The 16,027-nt window shown below is 38.5% G+C and overlaps 1 protein-coding gene across 5 annotated transcripts in view; it reads left to right on the top strand.

The window, feature by feature from the left end:
- The window catches only part of RGS7 (regulator of G protein signaling 7), a 173,875-nt gene that overhangs the window by 133,210 nt on the left and 24,638 nt on the right, over positions 1 to 16,027 (top strand). For all 5 annotated transcript variants that reach the window (XM_081944691.1, XM_081944692.1, XM_081944694.1 and 2 more), the window contains exons 7-10: positions 7,869 to 7,933; positions 9,885 to 9,961; positions 10,064 to 10,145; positions 14,982 to 15,056. In XM_081944691.1, coding sequence (XP_081800817.1) covers positions 7,869 to 7,933; positions 9,885 to 9,961; positions 10,064 to 10,145; positions 14,982 to 15,056 — 299 coding nt within the window. The remainder of the gene's footprint in view (positions 1 to 7,868; positions 7,934 to 9,884; positions 9,962 to 10,063; positions 10,146 to 14,981; positions 15,057 to 16,027) is intronic.

Below are 16,027 nucleotides of genomic sequence, written 5' to 3'. Positions count from 1 at the left end.
GAAGGCAAATATACTGATTAGAAAAATGCAACAACAAATCAGGCTCTGGGTAGCTAATATTGTAAGGAATTGCTCAGAATATGATGTTTTTCTGGCTTCAGACCAGTGACTGAATTCCATGTAATGATGAATAGCCTGTGGGACTCCATGTGCAACTCAATCTGTATTTAAATAAAAATATATCTGGCCAAGTTCAGTGTACCCTTAAGCACTGCATATTGGCATGCAGATCTCAGTTGCTATTTCAAGACCTATACTATATTTTAGCAAAGTTAACATTATATTGGGTCTTTCAGGAAAACAAAAACGTTATTGGCTCTTACAACACAATGCAATACGATACAATAGTAGAGTTGGAAGGGACCTTGGAGGTCTTCTAGTCCAACCCCCTGCCTAGGCAGGAAACCCTATACCGTTTCAGACAGATGGCTATCCAACATCTTCTTAAAGACTTCCAGTGTTGGGGCATTCACAACTTCTGGAGGCAAGCTGTTCCACTGATTAATTGTTCTAACTTCTCTTCAGTATTTATCTTTCATAGGTTAAACCCTAGTAGGCAACAACTTTATTTCATTAAGGATGTACTTAATGAGAGGTAGTTGAGACAGGAAGCACACTCAGGGATATTAGCTCTATCTTTATTGTAATGTTACATCAACAGAATCTTACAATCTGAAAAGTACATCTATCCTTCCAAAAATTTGCAATCCTAGAAATTAAGTATAGCCTCTCTGCCATGTACTCATTACTTCTCCAGGCTCAGCTGCCTCTTATCTGACTACAGGCCAGTCTGAGTTTCTTCATTCTGTCTCCGACTATCATTCTCCCATGCCAGTGATGGCTAACCTTTTTGTTGTTGAGTGCCAAAAATGCAAGTGCGCGTGTGTGATAGTGTACTCGCGTGCCGGCACCCATAATGCAAAGTGCACCCCCACATACACATGTACGCACAACCTACCACTCCATGCGCGCCACACTGCTCTCTCCAAACTGAGCTTGTTATTTCCTCCGGGGGGGGGGCAGGGGAGGCTGTTTTCTCCCTCCTCAGGCCTCAAGAAAGCTTCGGGAGCCTAGGGAGGGCAAAAAACAGGCCTGTTGGGCCTACCAGAAGTTGAGAAATGATCCATTTCTGGCTTCTAGATAGCCTCTGGGGGAGGCCGTTTTCGCCCTCCCCAGGCTTCAGGAAAGCCTCCAGAGCTTGGGAAGGGCAAAAAACAGACCCGTTGGGCCTACTGGAAATTTGGAAAGGAAAATCAGCTAGCTGGTGTGCGCATGCACACTGTAGCTGACGGTTCTGTGTGCCACCTGTGACACGCGTGCCATAGGTTTGCCATCATGGCCCTATGCCATTACAAGATCTTGCCCTTTATCAGTTTCATTACTTATTTCCATACATATCCAACTTGATACCCTCCAAAAGTATGAATGTCTATTCCCAGAACCTTTAGCTGGGAAGTGCAAATTCTTTGTTTATCTAATCATACTTGGCCAAGTAAAGTCTTCCCTCCCCGCCCCTCCCATTCCATTATTCCCTCATGGTGTATTTTTCTCTATTGACAATTGTGGTATGGAGAAAAAGACAAAATCTCAACAACTACTATATCTGCAGTAATAATGGTAGCTAAAGCTTTAGCAGAGAGTTTAGCACTTTCCCTAGCATAATTGTCTCATTTGAATAAAGTGATACTTTCTCTTAAAATATACTCCAGTAGTCATGCAGGTGTGAGTTACAGGAGTTATAATCTATGCTGGCAGGTTCAGGTAAAGTTCACTGAATCTAGTTCAGTTGACATTAAATAGGTGTATGTTTCTACAGGAAGGGGAAACCTCAGTTCCTGCAGTTTATTCAGCAGCTAGCCCGAATGTAGGTGGGTAATCTCATAATCTCTCCTTTATTCAGAGAGGTTTGACTGGCCAGAATTACTTCCTAACCACCAACTTCACTGCAATTCCATCTCTGCTCCCTTGGAGGAAGCTAGTTTACTATAAATACTCACTGTCAGTTGTGTGGGTCTGAGTTGTGGGATTTCAAGCTCATGCCTGCAATCTAACCTTATGGACACAAAGTTCTGCCGCGCCTCATATTTTAATCAATTTTGGAAAATTCTTATTAGCTGCTTTTCAACTATTAAGAACCCTTCGGTCAACACATTTTATTATGCGTGAGTTTCCTTTAATCTTTGACAAAAGAAGTTTTAAAGATCAGTTTAAGGACATAAGAAACCCACTTTTTTTGGAATAAACAGCAAAAGAGTGATTAGGATGTTGATTTTGGAAAGTTATAAATGGACTAAGGATGCAGATAGATTTGTTAAGATTTTGAAGAAAACCATAAGAATCCTTCTTGTCAAAAATGTTGTTTTGAATTCATAAAAGAAAGTATGATAGCATAGGATTCTGAATATGGGATACTAGAGGAAACCAGAAGGAACTAAAGATTACAATTAAAGGAAAATTTAAATTTGATTTATTAATACAGAATGGAGCAAAATATTTTAATCTTGGACATACTGGAAGATATTTGTAAGAAATGGATCCAGAATTTAATTTTAAATGTGCCTGCCATTATAGATGGACGGCTGTCATGGAATAAAATACTTATCATAGCACTAACACTTAGACTTATATACTGCTTCCTAGTGCTTTACAGCCCTCTCTAAGCAGTTTACAGAATCAGTATATTGCCCCCAACAATCTAGATCCTCATTTTACCGACATCGGAAGGATGGAAGGCTGAGTCAACTTTAAGCCTGGTGAGATTCGATCTGCCAAACTTCAGGCAGCCGGTGATCAGCAGAAGTAGCCTGCAGTACTGCACTCTAACCACTGCTCCACCGCGGCTCAATACACAATTGTTACCAGACAAGGTTGATCTGAAATAAGATTTAAAAATGACAAGTTACAAGAATGTTATGGAAAATAATGTTATACTGGATATACAAAGAAAATGTTTTAATAATTTTAATTAATAATTTAAAAGTTTTAATAAGCTGATGTTTTAATAATTAAAAGAGGTGAACAAATAGCAAAACAAAAGATAACTCAAATAATTTTTCATGTTGGATTTACAAAAGAGATCTGTTAGAGTTCTGAAGGACTTTGTGAGAACAGACAAAAAATGAAAAAGAAAACAAATTCAAGGGTTCTATTTGAAGGGATTAACGATCAAGATTGTTAAGAGTAAAAGGAAGGAATAAAGGTGAGCTTATTTAATAAAGGTTGAAATAGAAATGTTTTTATTTCTGGTAATCCACTTCTGCTGATCAGGACTGAATTATAAGAGTAAAAGGATCTGCTTATAGATAAGAAAGGAGATATGGGATGCAGAGATTTTTCTTATATTTTAAGAGAAGGTGATAAGTTGATAAACATGTTTATACTTGTAATGAAGGGGAAAGCAATTTATATACTCTTTTTTATGTTTTCTGTTTTTCTGTCTATAATATTTTTATTATTTTATTTTAAGTAGTTTGTATTTGTTAAAAACAAAGAAAGGGATGCATTTGTGTTATTCCTCTGTGCTTACAATAAGGGAAAATTTTTTTTTTTTTTTGCTTAATGAAAAACAGAGTATAGTGTATATTTCAGACACAACCCTCTATTTCTGCAGGATGCCTTAAAAAGGTTTGCGTAAGAAATAAACATTTGTGTCTCTTTTTAAAGCTGCTTTACATTTGGTCTTTTACTGTAAGTATTAACATTCCATGAATAGAAAGAAAGCACCAAATCACACTTCTTTTTTTGTTTTGTTTTAACATTTCAGGGCTGGCCATCTGTAGGGAATGTTTTGCAGTTCAGAAATTAAGAAGTCTTTTTCCTCCTTTCGCCTTATTATGAGTTGTATATTTTTTTCAAAGAAATTATTTGGAAATTTGAAAATATTACATCAAGAATTGTCAATATGCAGTGGCACCTCAGGAGTCTCCAGTTCTAGCTAGGAGGCGACTGATAAGAGGAAATGATCTATAGTCTAACACTAAAAGTTTGCAAGAGAATATGTACAGTCTTCTTAAGTGTAGCTGAAAAGGAGGACCTTTGTAAGTATAGTTGAAAAGAAGGCGATCAGCGCAAAAATGAACTGGATTCCACCAACCTTGAGGAGGGAACTGATAGTTTTCCAAGCACTTAACTGGTTTTACTTGTGATACTCCTCCGATGTTTCTTCTGATACACAAATGCAATGACATCCCATCATAGTTCCACAGTTGATGTCAGAATACCATAGTGCTGGTTGTATTTGTGTTCAGTTTTAAATGGGGTGGTAGCAGGAAGAGGTGAATGAGATAGAAAAAATGATCTTCCTCATGCCAGGCCAGGAACTCAAGCCAGAATACTTTGGGTATGCCTACATATTAAGTTTTCATTTTTTAAAACCATAGGATCGGAATCAACACTTGCTTTAAACATGCTGGTTTTCTGAACTTGAGCAAGGATGTTTAACCCGCAATATGATATTTTTAAAATGTTTCTGGAACCCAGTAGATAGATTTATTGGTGATTAGTTTGCCTGACAATATTAAACTACTTCCAAATTAATGGATATCACTTGACAGAATGGATTGGGAAATATATGACCGCAATGCCCAAGTGATACAAGAAGTGTGACATCATGTGATCACACCATTATTATGTTAAATGAGACATCACATGGCCACAATTGCAATTTTACTGCTAGCTTCTCCATTGACTCTGTTTATTGGAAGCCAACTGTAAAGCTCACAAATGGTGACCATGTGACTTTGAAATACTGCAACAGTCATAAATGCCCAGTGATTGCACAGCCCCTGAATGATGATCACATGGGAGATACAGGGATGCTACACCAAGAATTGGTCATACAGTGTTACTTTTTCAGTAGTAGCTTCAAACAGTCACTAAATAGGGCAGTCATTGAATGAGGACTACCTGTACATTTCTGTAATGAATGCTAAGGCTTGCAGGGTGAAAGACTGGAGATACCAAACCATCTTTCTCAGAGGTTCTCTGATCTTCACATTTGATGCCCCACCTGCTTTGGCATTCTTGCTACTACCCCTATCTTCTAGAGGGACATTTTATCTAGTACCTGCACCTTAATTCTAGTATCAGTTAGAGCAGTGGTGGGTTTCAACAAGTTTTAGAACCTCTTCTGTAGGTGTGGCCTGCTTTGTGGGAGTGGCTTGCCGGCCACATGACCGGGTGGGAGTGGTTTGCCGGTCACGTGATCAAGTGAAAGTGACTTGCCAGTCATGTGACTGGGTGGGATTGGCCAACTTGTAAAATGTGGTGAAACTCACTTAACAACGCTCTTGCTTAGCAACCAAAATGTTGGCTCAGAAACTCTGGGCATTGAAGTGTGCAAGTCTTAAAGCTGTCAAGTTACAAGACCCTTGCACCCCTAACCCTTTAGAAAAAAAACCCCAAGGGTGTTCAAACTTGACAGCTTTAAGACTTGTGGACTTCAACTCCCAAATTCCTCCTCCAGTCATGTTGGCTGAGGAACTCTGGCATTGAAGTGTGCAAGTCTTAAAGCTGCCAAGTTACAAGACCCTTGCACCCCTAACCCTTTAGAAAAAAAACCCCAGGGGTGTTCAAACTTGACAGCTTTAAGACTTGTGGACTTCAACTCCCAAATTCCTCCTCCAGTCATGTTGGCTGAGGAACTCTGGCATTGAAGTGTGCAAGTCTTAAAGCTGTCAAGTTACAAGACCCTTGCACCCCTAACCCTTTAGAAAAAAACCCCAGGGGTGTTCAAACTTGACAGCTTTAAGACTTGTGGACTTCAACTCCCAGAATTCCTCCTCTCGCTCTTCATCTTGATGATGTGCGGACAGGCAGGGGGAGGGAGCTGGAACCGGTTCTAAACGGCACTGTAGATTTGTGGAACCTCTTCTATAGAAGAGGTTAGAACTGGCAGGAACCCACCCCTGAGTTAGAGGTAGGATTTCTATTTCATTCTAAGGATTAAAAGTTAAAATAGAGAAAATAGAGACCGTGCCACTTCCTAGACATGCATAGATGTGGTAACTAGAGGACAGTCCTTTCTTTCTTCATCGCTTTCCTTGTAAGAGATAAACAAAACAAAACTTTATTGTAAAGCAACAAAAAGATTAAATGTAATCCTGCTTTTTGAACTATAAGTATTAACATGCGGACCTTCCATGTGAAAGGAGATCATTGCAAACCTCCCTAGAGCACAGCAGCTTGGAAATTAATTTTTAACAGATGAAAAAACAATATTCTGGACAGTTTGAGCTAAAAGAGAATCTGCCTGAAATAGTACAGATTATAAAAAGACAATTCAAAATATTACATATCCCAAGAAGCTTATAAAGAAAGAAATGTAAGTTCATGAACACAGGGTGAGATATACATGACAGTGGAACTCACTCCATATCAAAACTTGTATAGAAGGTAGAGAAAATAAAGAAAATAAGGCTTAGCCCAATGCAGAAAATATAACTAAATTTAGTACATTTTGAATATTTGCCAAGGATATAGAAAACATCATAGGGCTATTTCAGTAGGCTGATTTTTGTCTGCCTTTAAGCTTGAGTTAACAGATAAGAAAACTGGCAGAAGTTTGTATTTACTTACAGAGAAATGTGAGGGTGGTTTCCCCCCCCCCCCCCAGATGTACCTGCTTTTTTTAAAAAAAATGTTCTTGGCTGAATCAGGTTGCTAAATTATCCTGACTACATTTCTTAGATAAGCATTTAGAGCAGTGTTTTTCAAACCAGGCAACCTTGAAATGTGTGAACTTCAACTGCCAGTATTCTCCGGCCAGCATGGGTATTCTGGCAGCTAAAGTCCTCGCATCTTAAAGTTGCCAAGTTTGAAAAAACAACAACATTGATTTGGAGCCTTATGTAGGAAATATGTTGTCAAAGGGCCCAGAATTATTTTTGTGGACAAGATTGTCTATGTGAAGTACTTACTAATGTCCTGTTTCAAAATGTAAACATATTCCTCCCCACTCTAAAATTTACTGGTCTGCGGGAGCTTTGCACCAGAAAACAGTATACATTGAAAGGAAACAGGCTGAAGGAGCACCAAACATTAACTCTTTTATGAGAACATCATAAACAATAGGTAAAGGTAAAGGTTCCCCTTGCACATATGTGCTAGTCATTCCCGATTCTAGGGGGTGGTGCTCATCTCCGTTTCAAAGCCGAAGAGCCAGCGCTGTCCGAAGACGTCTCCATAGTCATGACTCAATGCCGAAAGTGCACGGAGCGCTGTTACCTTCCCACCAAAGGTGGTCCTTATTTTTCTACTTGCTTTTTTACGTGCTTTGGAACTGTTAGATTGGCTGAAGCTGAGACAAGTAACGGGAGCTCACTCTGTTATGCGGCGCTAGGGATTCGAATCGCTAAACGTCCTATCTTCTGATCCACAAGCTCAGCATCTTAGCCACTGAGCCACCACATCCCTTTCATAAACAATAGCATACCCTTATTTCTTAAGCAATTTGAATCCCTACACTCCAAGTGGCAAAAAGCGTTTCCATCCTTGCAGTCCTTGGGTTTCAAAGTCACCTCCAGGCATAGGCTGTAAAACTCGCCAGACTTTGTAATTCTTTTTTGTTTAGTAGCAGTGCATTATTTCTTAAGCAAATGGCAAACGCAAAAGCAAACAAACAAAATTTAGTTGATCGCTCATTTATAGACAGACTGCCAGACAATAGCTAGTTGCTTTTGACAAAGACTGCATTTTAATGCTTTCCGGCAGATCATCATGTTTTGAAAAGAAACACAGGCAAAGCTGTGACAGTCAGAACCTTTTTACTCAATGAAATATATAATAAAGTTTAGGTCTTGATGTCTGGGCTTTCAGATAGTATCTGAGAAAGCAAGAAATGATTGATTCTTTTTTTGTGTGTGTTCCAGCGGTTTACCTCTGCAAGCGAACAATGCAAAACAAAGCACGGCTTGAGCTAGCAGACTATGAAGCAGTAAGTACCTGGACCCTTTCCTAGAGGCGAGACTTGAAAATTGGGTCATGAGACTTGGAAACTCTGCCAGAAACAAAAGCAAAGCCCTTGAAACAATCCTGGTCTTGATAAAAAAAAAACCAGATATTTTGTGGCTTCAACTTGCAGGCAGGCATTGATATTGAACCTTACAAGCACATTAGAAATAATGGCAGAGTCTATGGCAGTGATGGTGAACCTTTTCAGCACTGAGTGCCCAAATCGGAACGTGAGTGCATGCACATGCATGGCGCATGGTGACACCGGAAACCTGAAGACCAGCTGGCCGGTGCGCATGCACATGCTGGAGCGTCAGAAACCCAAAGGCCAGCTGTCCAACAGGTGCATGCCTGTTCTTTGGCCAGTTTTGGCCAGTTTTTGGATGTTTTCAGACCATTTTTCAAGACGTTTTTGGCTTGCCAAAAGCCCCCAAAATGGCCTGGGTTTTGGCCGTTTTGGGGGCTGTTTTCAGGCCATTTTCCGGTGCTCCGGTGCCCACAAAGACCAGCTGGCCAGTGTGCCAGAAACCAGAAGAGCAGCTGGCAAAGGTACACATGCCCACAGAAAGGGCTCAGCATGCAATCTCTGGCACATGCACCATAGGTTCACCATCACGGGTCTATGGGATAATATTGTCTTTAAAAAGACTGAAGAGCATCATGGCAAAAAGAGAGATCATTTCACTTAAATTGCAGAAGACTTACAGTTGTCCCCATGCAGAGCTCTAAAATGTTCAGAAACATTGGTAACAACAGCCAAGGGCCCCATCTGTATGTGTTACAGAAACCGGCTTTGGTCTATGTTGACTCTAACTCAGAAAGCTTCATCAGAGAACAGCTCACTCTGAATGCTCTACTCACACTGTACAAAATTGAGGGTGATATCTTTCCTTTCCACTGCAAGAATGCAGATTGGGAAGTCAGTGCAATTTTATTTTACTGCCAGCCTGTTTACTGGTTGTACCCACGCTTCAAATAGGGGACAGTGTGTTTTTCTATCCCCAAAAGAATGCATTTAGTACTCAAAGCCTATATATTTATAGCATGCTACTCAGCAGTGGGATTCACTTACCTTCCCTACCGGTTCACAAATGTCTGCGAATGTGCACCGCCTTCTGCACTTGTGCAGTGCTCACCCATGACATTGGGGCAGGTGAGCAGAGTCTCCCGCAGCCACCACTACCAGTTCGCCCAAACTGGAGAGAACTGGCTGAATACCACCTCTGATGCTATTGTAGGAGTGGAAAAGTGCATTGATTTGCTATGGAACTGAAGAAGCAGAATTGTTGCATCTTTCTTAAAGTAGACCACTATGCGAACACAATATTTATTTTTTTACATGGCAATTTTTAGAACCAGGTCTGATCTGTGGGAGAAAAACCACTATTAATTTATAAAGATTTGTCTTGATCCATTTTTTTGCTTGAGAGCATGGATGTGCAAGATGTATAAATTATGTTTCCAATAACAAAAGAAAACAAGTTCCCATCTCATTTAGAACTGGAGAGAGAAGGCAGAATTTGACAGGCACAAAGGAATGCCTGGGGAATGTAGGGTCTGTGAACTGAAACATTTCAGTGAACAAAGTCATAGCTTCTCATTTTTAAAATGATGGGTCTATCCATCTAGTTTTCTTTACATTGGCAATGAAATGGATGACTGTTGCGTTCTCTCAGGAGGTATCTTCAGCTTTCCGGTGTAGTCTACAATTGTGAGGTTTTCTGGTGGTCTCCCATAAAAGTACTAACGATGTCAGACCCTGCTCAGGATTTCAGAATCTTGTCACTTACTCAGGCAAGCCTTATTTGGAATCTTGACATGTCAGAAGAAAATTGCAATGACTTGGATCTAAATTACATTTATGTAATGAAGATTACAAGCTCTCCAAAGTTCTTCCTACTCAAGGAACTTGCTAATATGTGCTGTGTTTTCAGGAAAGCTTGGCCAGGTTGCAACGAGCATTTGCACGGAAGTGGGAATTTATTTTTATGCAAGCAGAAGCACAAGCCAAGTGAGTAGCCACAGACATTTTATTGCTTGATTTGTCATCTGCTGTCTTTCGAGGCATTTCAATTTATCTTTTTATGTTACTTATCCATCTCATCATCTACAGAGTGGACAAGAAAAGGGACAAAATAGAAAGAAAAATCCTTGATAGCCAGGAGAGAGCATTCTGGGATGTACACCGGCCAGTGGTATGTAAATTAATGTTGTCAGCCCTAACATTCAGAAATGGTTGTGTAGTTAGTGTAATAGTTTTGGAGATATATTCTTCCCTTCTCCCTTCTTTCTCCTCCCCATATTGATTGATTAAATGAGGTAGGTTCAAATTCACAAATGCAGAGATGCTGGCCCCTAAACGTTAAAAATGGCCAAACTCTCTCCTCTCCATGGCTGCCACCTGCTCTTTGAGCAGGAGCCATGAGTCTAGGCGGACTTCCAGATTGCACCCCAGGTTCTCCGGGGCAGTGCGTCTCCATCCAAAACTAGGGATGGAAGAATCTTATCTCTGGATGGTTCAAGTATCTGGATTGAATTTTTTTTAAAAAATGAAGGAAGGACACGAACACTCACAAATCACTTGCTGACCACAAAAGGTGCATCATGATATAATGTGACTTATTTACCTGCATCAGCTGTCAGCCTGTAAAATAGTTAGGGGTGGAGTTTGTGCTTTTATAGTTTGTGCTTGTTTTCATAGTTCTAACAGTTCACTGTAGATGCCTAGGAAGATGGAAAATATATCGATTAATGTGGGTGTCATAGGATTAATTTAACACTAAATTCTCTAAGTAAATACCATCTGCATTCCCAACAGGGAGTGCACTCATTATCTATAAGCTTATTTATAATTATTACATCACTGTTTCCAATTTCTTGGCTTGGAACTTGCAATCTTCACACCTAATCCAAAACAAGCATATTGCCCACTTGAATTCTTCTTCAGTTCAATTGTAATCTGAAATGAAAAAGAACTCATTCTTCCAACTGTTCCTGGCAATGTTTGCACAATACTGAGTTAAAGACTAAGTGATGTGCTTAATTTTGAACCTATTGTTTTATAGCTTAGTTTAGGTAACATTATCACTGCCAGTGAGTGTGGTATTTGCCCTTTGTTTATACACAATAGTTTTAGTAGTTTGTCAGTTTTAGCGAAAGTGTAGTTTTCTCTTTGTTAGTTCTTTGATTATGGTACTGTTTTCCACTTGATTGTTTACCTGGCATTAATTCCCCTTATTTGGGTGTTGGCTGCTGGAAGGTCTTTTTGTTTCCTTCCTAACTTTTTTGTTATATCTTTTGAATTGTGTGTAAATATGGTTTATTTTTAATGTTTCTATTGATGGCTGATTTATCTGAATGCCAAGCTCCCAGGAATTCCTTAGTATCATTGACTTGGCTTGGTCTATAATGCTCTCACATTCCCAGCTAAAACTGTGATTGAGTCTGTCCATGTGTCATAAGATTAAGGAGTTTTCATCCCATCTTCTGACTGTTAGTTGGTGCTCATGGGTATGCTATGCTTGTCTTCTGCCTGTCTGGCCTACATAGTGGCTGTTATAATCCTTATGTTCATTCCTGTTTTTCTTCTTGGGCTGATCAGTCTTTTGACTTAAGCTGTTCTGGAGAGATTTGGTTGGTTTGAGAGTTGGTTTGTGGTTTAATTTTTGGGGGGCATAGATTTACCAATTTATAGGTTGCTGAAGAAATGGCAGGAAGAGAGGAGGGAAAGCTATCTTTTGCCTTTCTCTTTATAACTATTGTTACAACAGCTAGAGAAAAGGAAGGGAAATGCTTCATGCTGTGGCTATGTGAGTAAAAGGTTTGAGGAAAACGTAAAGTGCAGGGGCAGGATTCTTTGTCCTCCCAGTGACATTATCTGGACTGTGACAGGTTCCTGAGCTTTAAAAAAAAGCTGGTCTGAGAAATATCAGAACTGTTTGTGATTTTGAGGAAATCCTCTTAGTTATTCAAGTTGTGTTCTGAATCATGCAGGGATGGGATTGTCTTGAATGAACTATACTTCATGACCTCCATGTTTACAAACATGTTTGTTTTATTAGATACTATTTCCAATATCAGCAGGATCTAAAAGAATCCCTCTGGTTGATGCCAGTTGTCCTATTCTGTATTCATACACAAAACCTTCCCACCCATAAGAAAAAAATATATGCAGGTATATGTTTCCATGTGAATGTAAGACTTATGAGAGAAAGATGCAGTATATCTGAATATGTATGGAAATTGTGACTGTGTGTGTGTATAGGCAAATTGGAAGTGGGGGAGGGGTATATTGTGCCTGTTGCATTGTAAAGGTAGTCCTCCACGATTGGGACCAGCAACTTGGTTGCATGTATATTTATTATTTTACTATAAAACTTACAATGATGCTAAAGGACATACTAACTTAAAATCATATCATATCATATCATATACAGGCTGTGACATTTTCCCACAGCGTCTAAATATGTTTGCCAAACCGTCCCCTGAGCCCGTGATATATAAAGCAGCAATTGCAACAAGAAGATTTAATTAAATTCAATAAAGTAATTACAAATCCAGGCTTGTAAAATGAAAAACAGATGCTTTATGGTTACTTATGGGAGCAGTGGATCAATAGCCCTATATTTAGTTGCCATTTGATTATAATATTTAATCACACAATCATGAAGTTAGAAAAGACCTTTTAGATCTTCAGGTCTAACATCTTCCTCAATGCCAAAAGTTAAATGAAAGATTCTTAACAGAAAGCTTCTACTTGAACACACCCAGCGAAGATAAGTTTCTGGGCAATTGGTTCCACTATCAGACTGCTCTTACTGTCAGAATTTTTTAAACCTCTTATTCAATCAGAATCTATTCTGAATTTAAAAGTAGCTGAAATCCATTTTTCCACGTTTTGGATGTAGAACAATGACTCATCTTTACCTTCTTCTCTGTAATGTCTTTTGAGATATACAAAGAATGCTATTGTGTCCCTCATCGGTCTTCTGTTCTCAAGGCTAAATATCCCAGTTCTTTCACCTTCCTCAACTAACTTAATTTCTAGCTCCCTGATTAACTTAGTCAATCTTCTCTGAACCTCTTCCGATTAGTCTGAATGCTTCTTAAAGTAGGGTGCTAAAATATAGGCACAAAATTCAAGTTGGCATCTGATCAATGCAGAATAAAATGGAACATTTATTTCTTGTCCTTTGGAAGCTATTATATGCCTACATGTCCTAAAATTCCACATGCCTTTTTTGCAGCTAGTTCATGATGCTGACACTTATTTGGTTTGCAGTCAATATTGTTCCAAAATTGTTATAAGCACTTTATTACCAAACTAGGTATCCCAGTTGCTACACCTATGCATCTCATCTCTGTGTGAAGAGCGTTGCAAGTTTCTTGAATTTCATTCTTTATTTTTACCTATTTCTCTACCCTATGAAGATAATTCTAAATTGTATTTCTGTCTTTTGGGCTGTTCACAATTTCTTGCTTTTTGTGATCCTGCTTACCCATGGGGACAATTCCATTGCTTGTTTTTCCCCATGGAGAGTTGCTTCTTCTGTCAACTCATGTTGTAGTATTTCCTTGTCTGTCTGATAAATCTTTATCTTCATGAGCTGAAGTATGTCCATTTGTTGCTATAGTTCTTACTACTTATTCAAGTACAACTGACACATTATATTTTCTGCACATTTGCCAGATTGTTTCCATGCAAAAACATGAACACACCACATGGCATGCATAGCTTTGTGGTATGTTTTTGTTCTTATCTGAAGGCATAGCTACAGATTCCTTTCCCCATGACTTCAGTTCATTCCAGTAGAAGAGTATATATGTGGTTCAGGGTTGAACTACCTATTTGGTAATGAAACATCTTCAAGCAAACAACCAAGCTCAGAGAGCACTAAGGACTGCACAACTTCAGTTTTATGTTGTAAAAACCACCAGTAGGAGCTGTCCTTTCTTGTCTTTTTTTGTTGTTGTTCACCTTCTTCTTCCTTTCTTTTTGTTCCCTTCTCAAGTTTTACACTGAGGGGATGTTTGAAAGGGATTTCTCATTAAACTCTTTTGCTGTTGGACCTCTGTTCTCAATTCATTCATCCAGTAAATAAAGTGTACTTCTTGTTTTACAATAGAGGAGATAGCTACTTTTAAAGCAAGCACGGAAAAACATTGAGTTTCTATGATATAAGCAGTCATTGATATAGGAATTTTATTTACATTTGGGTGCCATCATGAAAGGCAATTTTATACAGATAATTATATAAGATGGTATTATGTAATTTTGCCTGCTTGCTAGGCTACATGTATGAGGCTCATGGGAAATGAAGTCTAACAACATCTAGAATATTTGTGTGAAGTCAGCTTAAGTTTATGTTCACTAGCTGAAACAATTCCAACAAATTGCAGAAGCAAACAAAATATCTTAATTTGGTTGTGGACTAAGAACTGTTCATGATCATTGTGTATACATATAGTTCTCAAGTTATGACCACAACTGAGACCACAATTTCTGTTGTTAAGCATGGCAGTTGTTAATCACACTCAATGTTACTACCTTTTTTTGCCCTGGTTGGTAAGTGAATCACTTGCAGTTAAACATGTTTTCTTAAGCAAACCTGGGTTCTGCCATTGACTTTGCTTGTAAGAAGACTGCTGAGAAGGTCACAGAGGGCAGTCAAATGACTCTGATTTATGACAATTGCAAATGACAATGCAATTGTCATAAATCCATGCGAATTGTGAAGCACCCACATTTTGATCACATGAACATGGACATACCGTGATGGTTGTAAGTGCAAATACTGGTTGTAAGTCACTTTTCCCAGTGCCGTTTTGAATGGGCACTAAATGAATAGTTGTAAGTCAAGGACGAATTTTAATGATAGTTATAGAGTATTAAACCCCTTTATTCAATGGAGTCAACTATAATGTGTATAAATTTTTTACAATAATACAGAAGAAAAATGTTGAATTTGAATTTTTTTAAAAAATCAGATGCTAACATAAAGCAATCACATTTATCTACATTTTGTTTTTAGCCTGGATGTGTAAATACGACAGAAGTTGATATTAAAAAGTCTTCAAGAATGAAAAATCCTCACAAAACAAGAAAGGTATGTTCTTATCTTTAGTAATTATGTATATATAAGCATATTTTGCTTACCCTTATAGTGAAGAAAACCATTATAATAGTTCTGAGTATATACATTGATAGAAAATTCTTTTAAAATTGAAAGCCGGTTTGGTTTTATTCTAGAAGCAAGTATTCTACCCCCCCCCCCCCGGAATGAATACTTAGATTTTTTTTTAATGTTTAGGAAAAAAAATCTCTAGCCCTTCGCCAATTCTTCATTCTGATTTATTAAAATCAACCCTTTTGTAAATAACATAAACTGCTCTGGACCGCCGTCCTGTGCACTTCTTCTGTGACTGCAAATGCAACATTGGTACATGACCTTCCAATAAATGGTTTCTGCACTCGTGACTCAACATTCACCTCTATCCTGTTCACCAAGGACAGATCGCTTTAATGATGGATGTCATAATCATGAACATCTGCTGTAAAATCTGGAATTGGAAGTCCTGATATGGCTAGTAACTGCTTGGTCAGATGTTGCAGCATGAATATTTCTAGTTATTGTGTTCATGATTTTTTTCTGGCAATAGTAATTATACATCTGAAACAATTATAGCAGGTGTGAGTAACAGCAATATGGCTACATAACTGCAACAGAGAAACTGGCCCTTGCTTTGGTCTCTGAAGGAAAAGTAATCATCCTTTTAAAAACAAAATTAGAAAATGCAATGACCTAGAGAGGTTCCCAGTCCTGACTACAAAACTATCCAACGTGAGAATAAAAAAGTGATGACATTTTCAGATATTAGAATTAAAACCGTATATTTGTTATACTGGATTAGGATTTCACTGTATTGAACATTTTTGAATGAAATAAGATGGCAATCCAAAATGCAATGTGGTTCAGTTAAAATATTAGTGTTTAAGCCAATAATCAGCTTTGTTACAGTAGGTTATAATGACATTTTGGCTGCTGTGTATGTAAAAGAGTTGTGCCAAGAATTAGTC

This window comes from Natrix helvetica (assembly GCF_964273705.1).
Source record: "Natrix helvetica genome assembly, chromosome: 2".
Classification (NCBI taxonomy): Eukaryota; Metazoa; Chordata; class Lepidosauria; order Squamata; family Natricidae; genus Natrix; species Natrix helvetica.
This window is presented reverse-complemented; position numbering and strand designations above follow the sequence as displayed.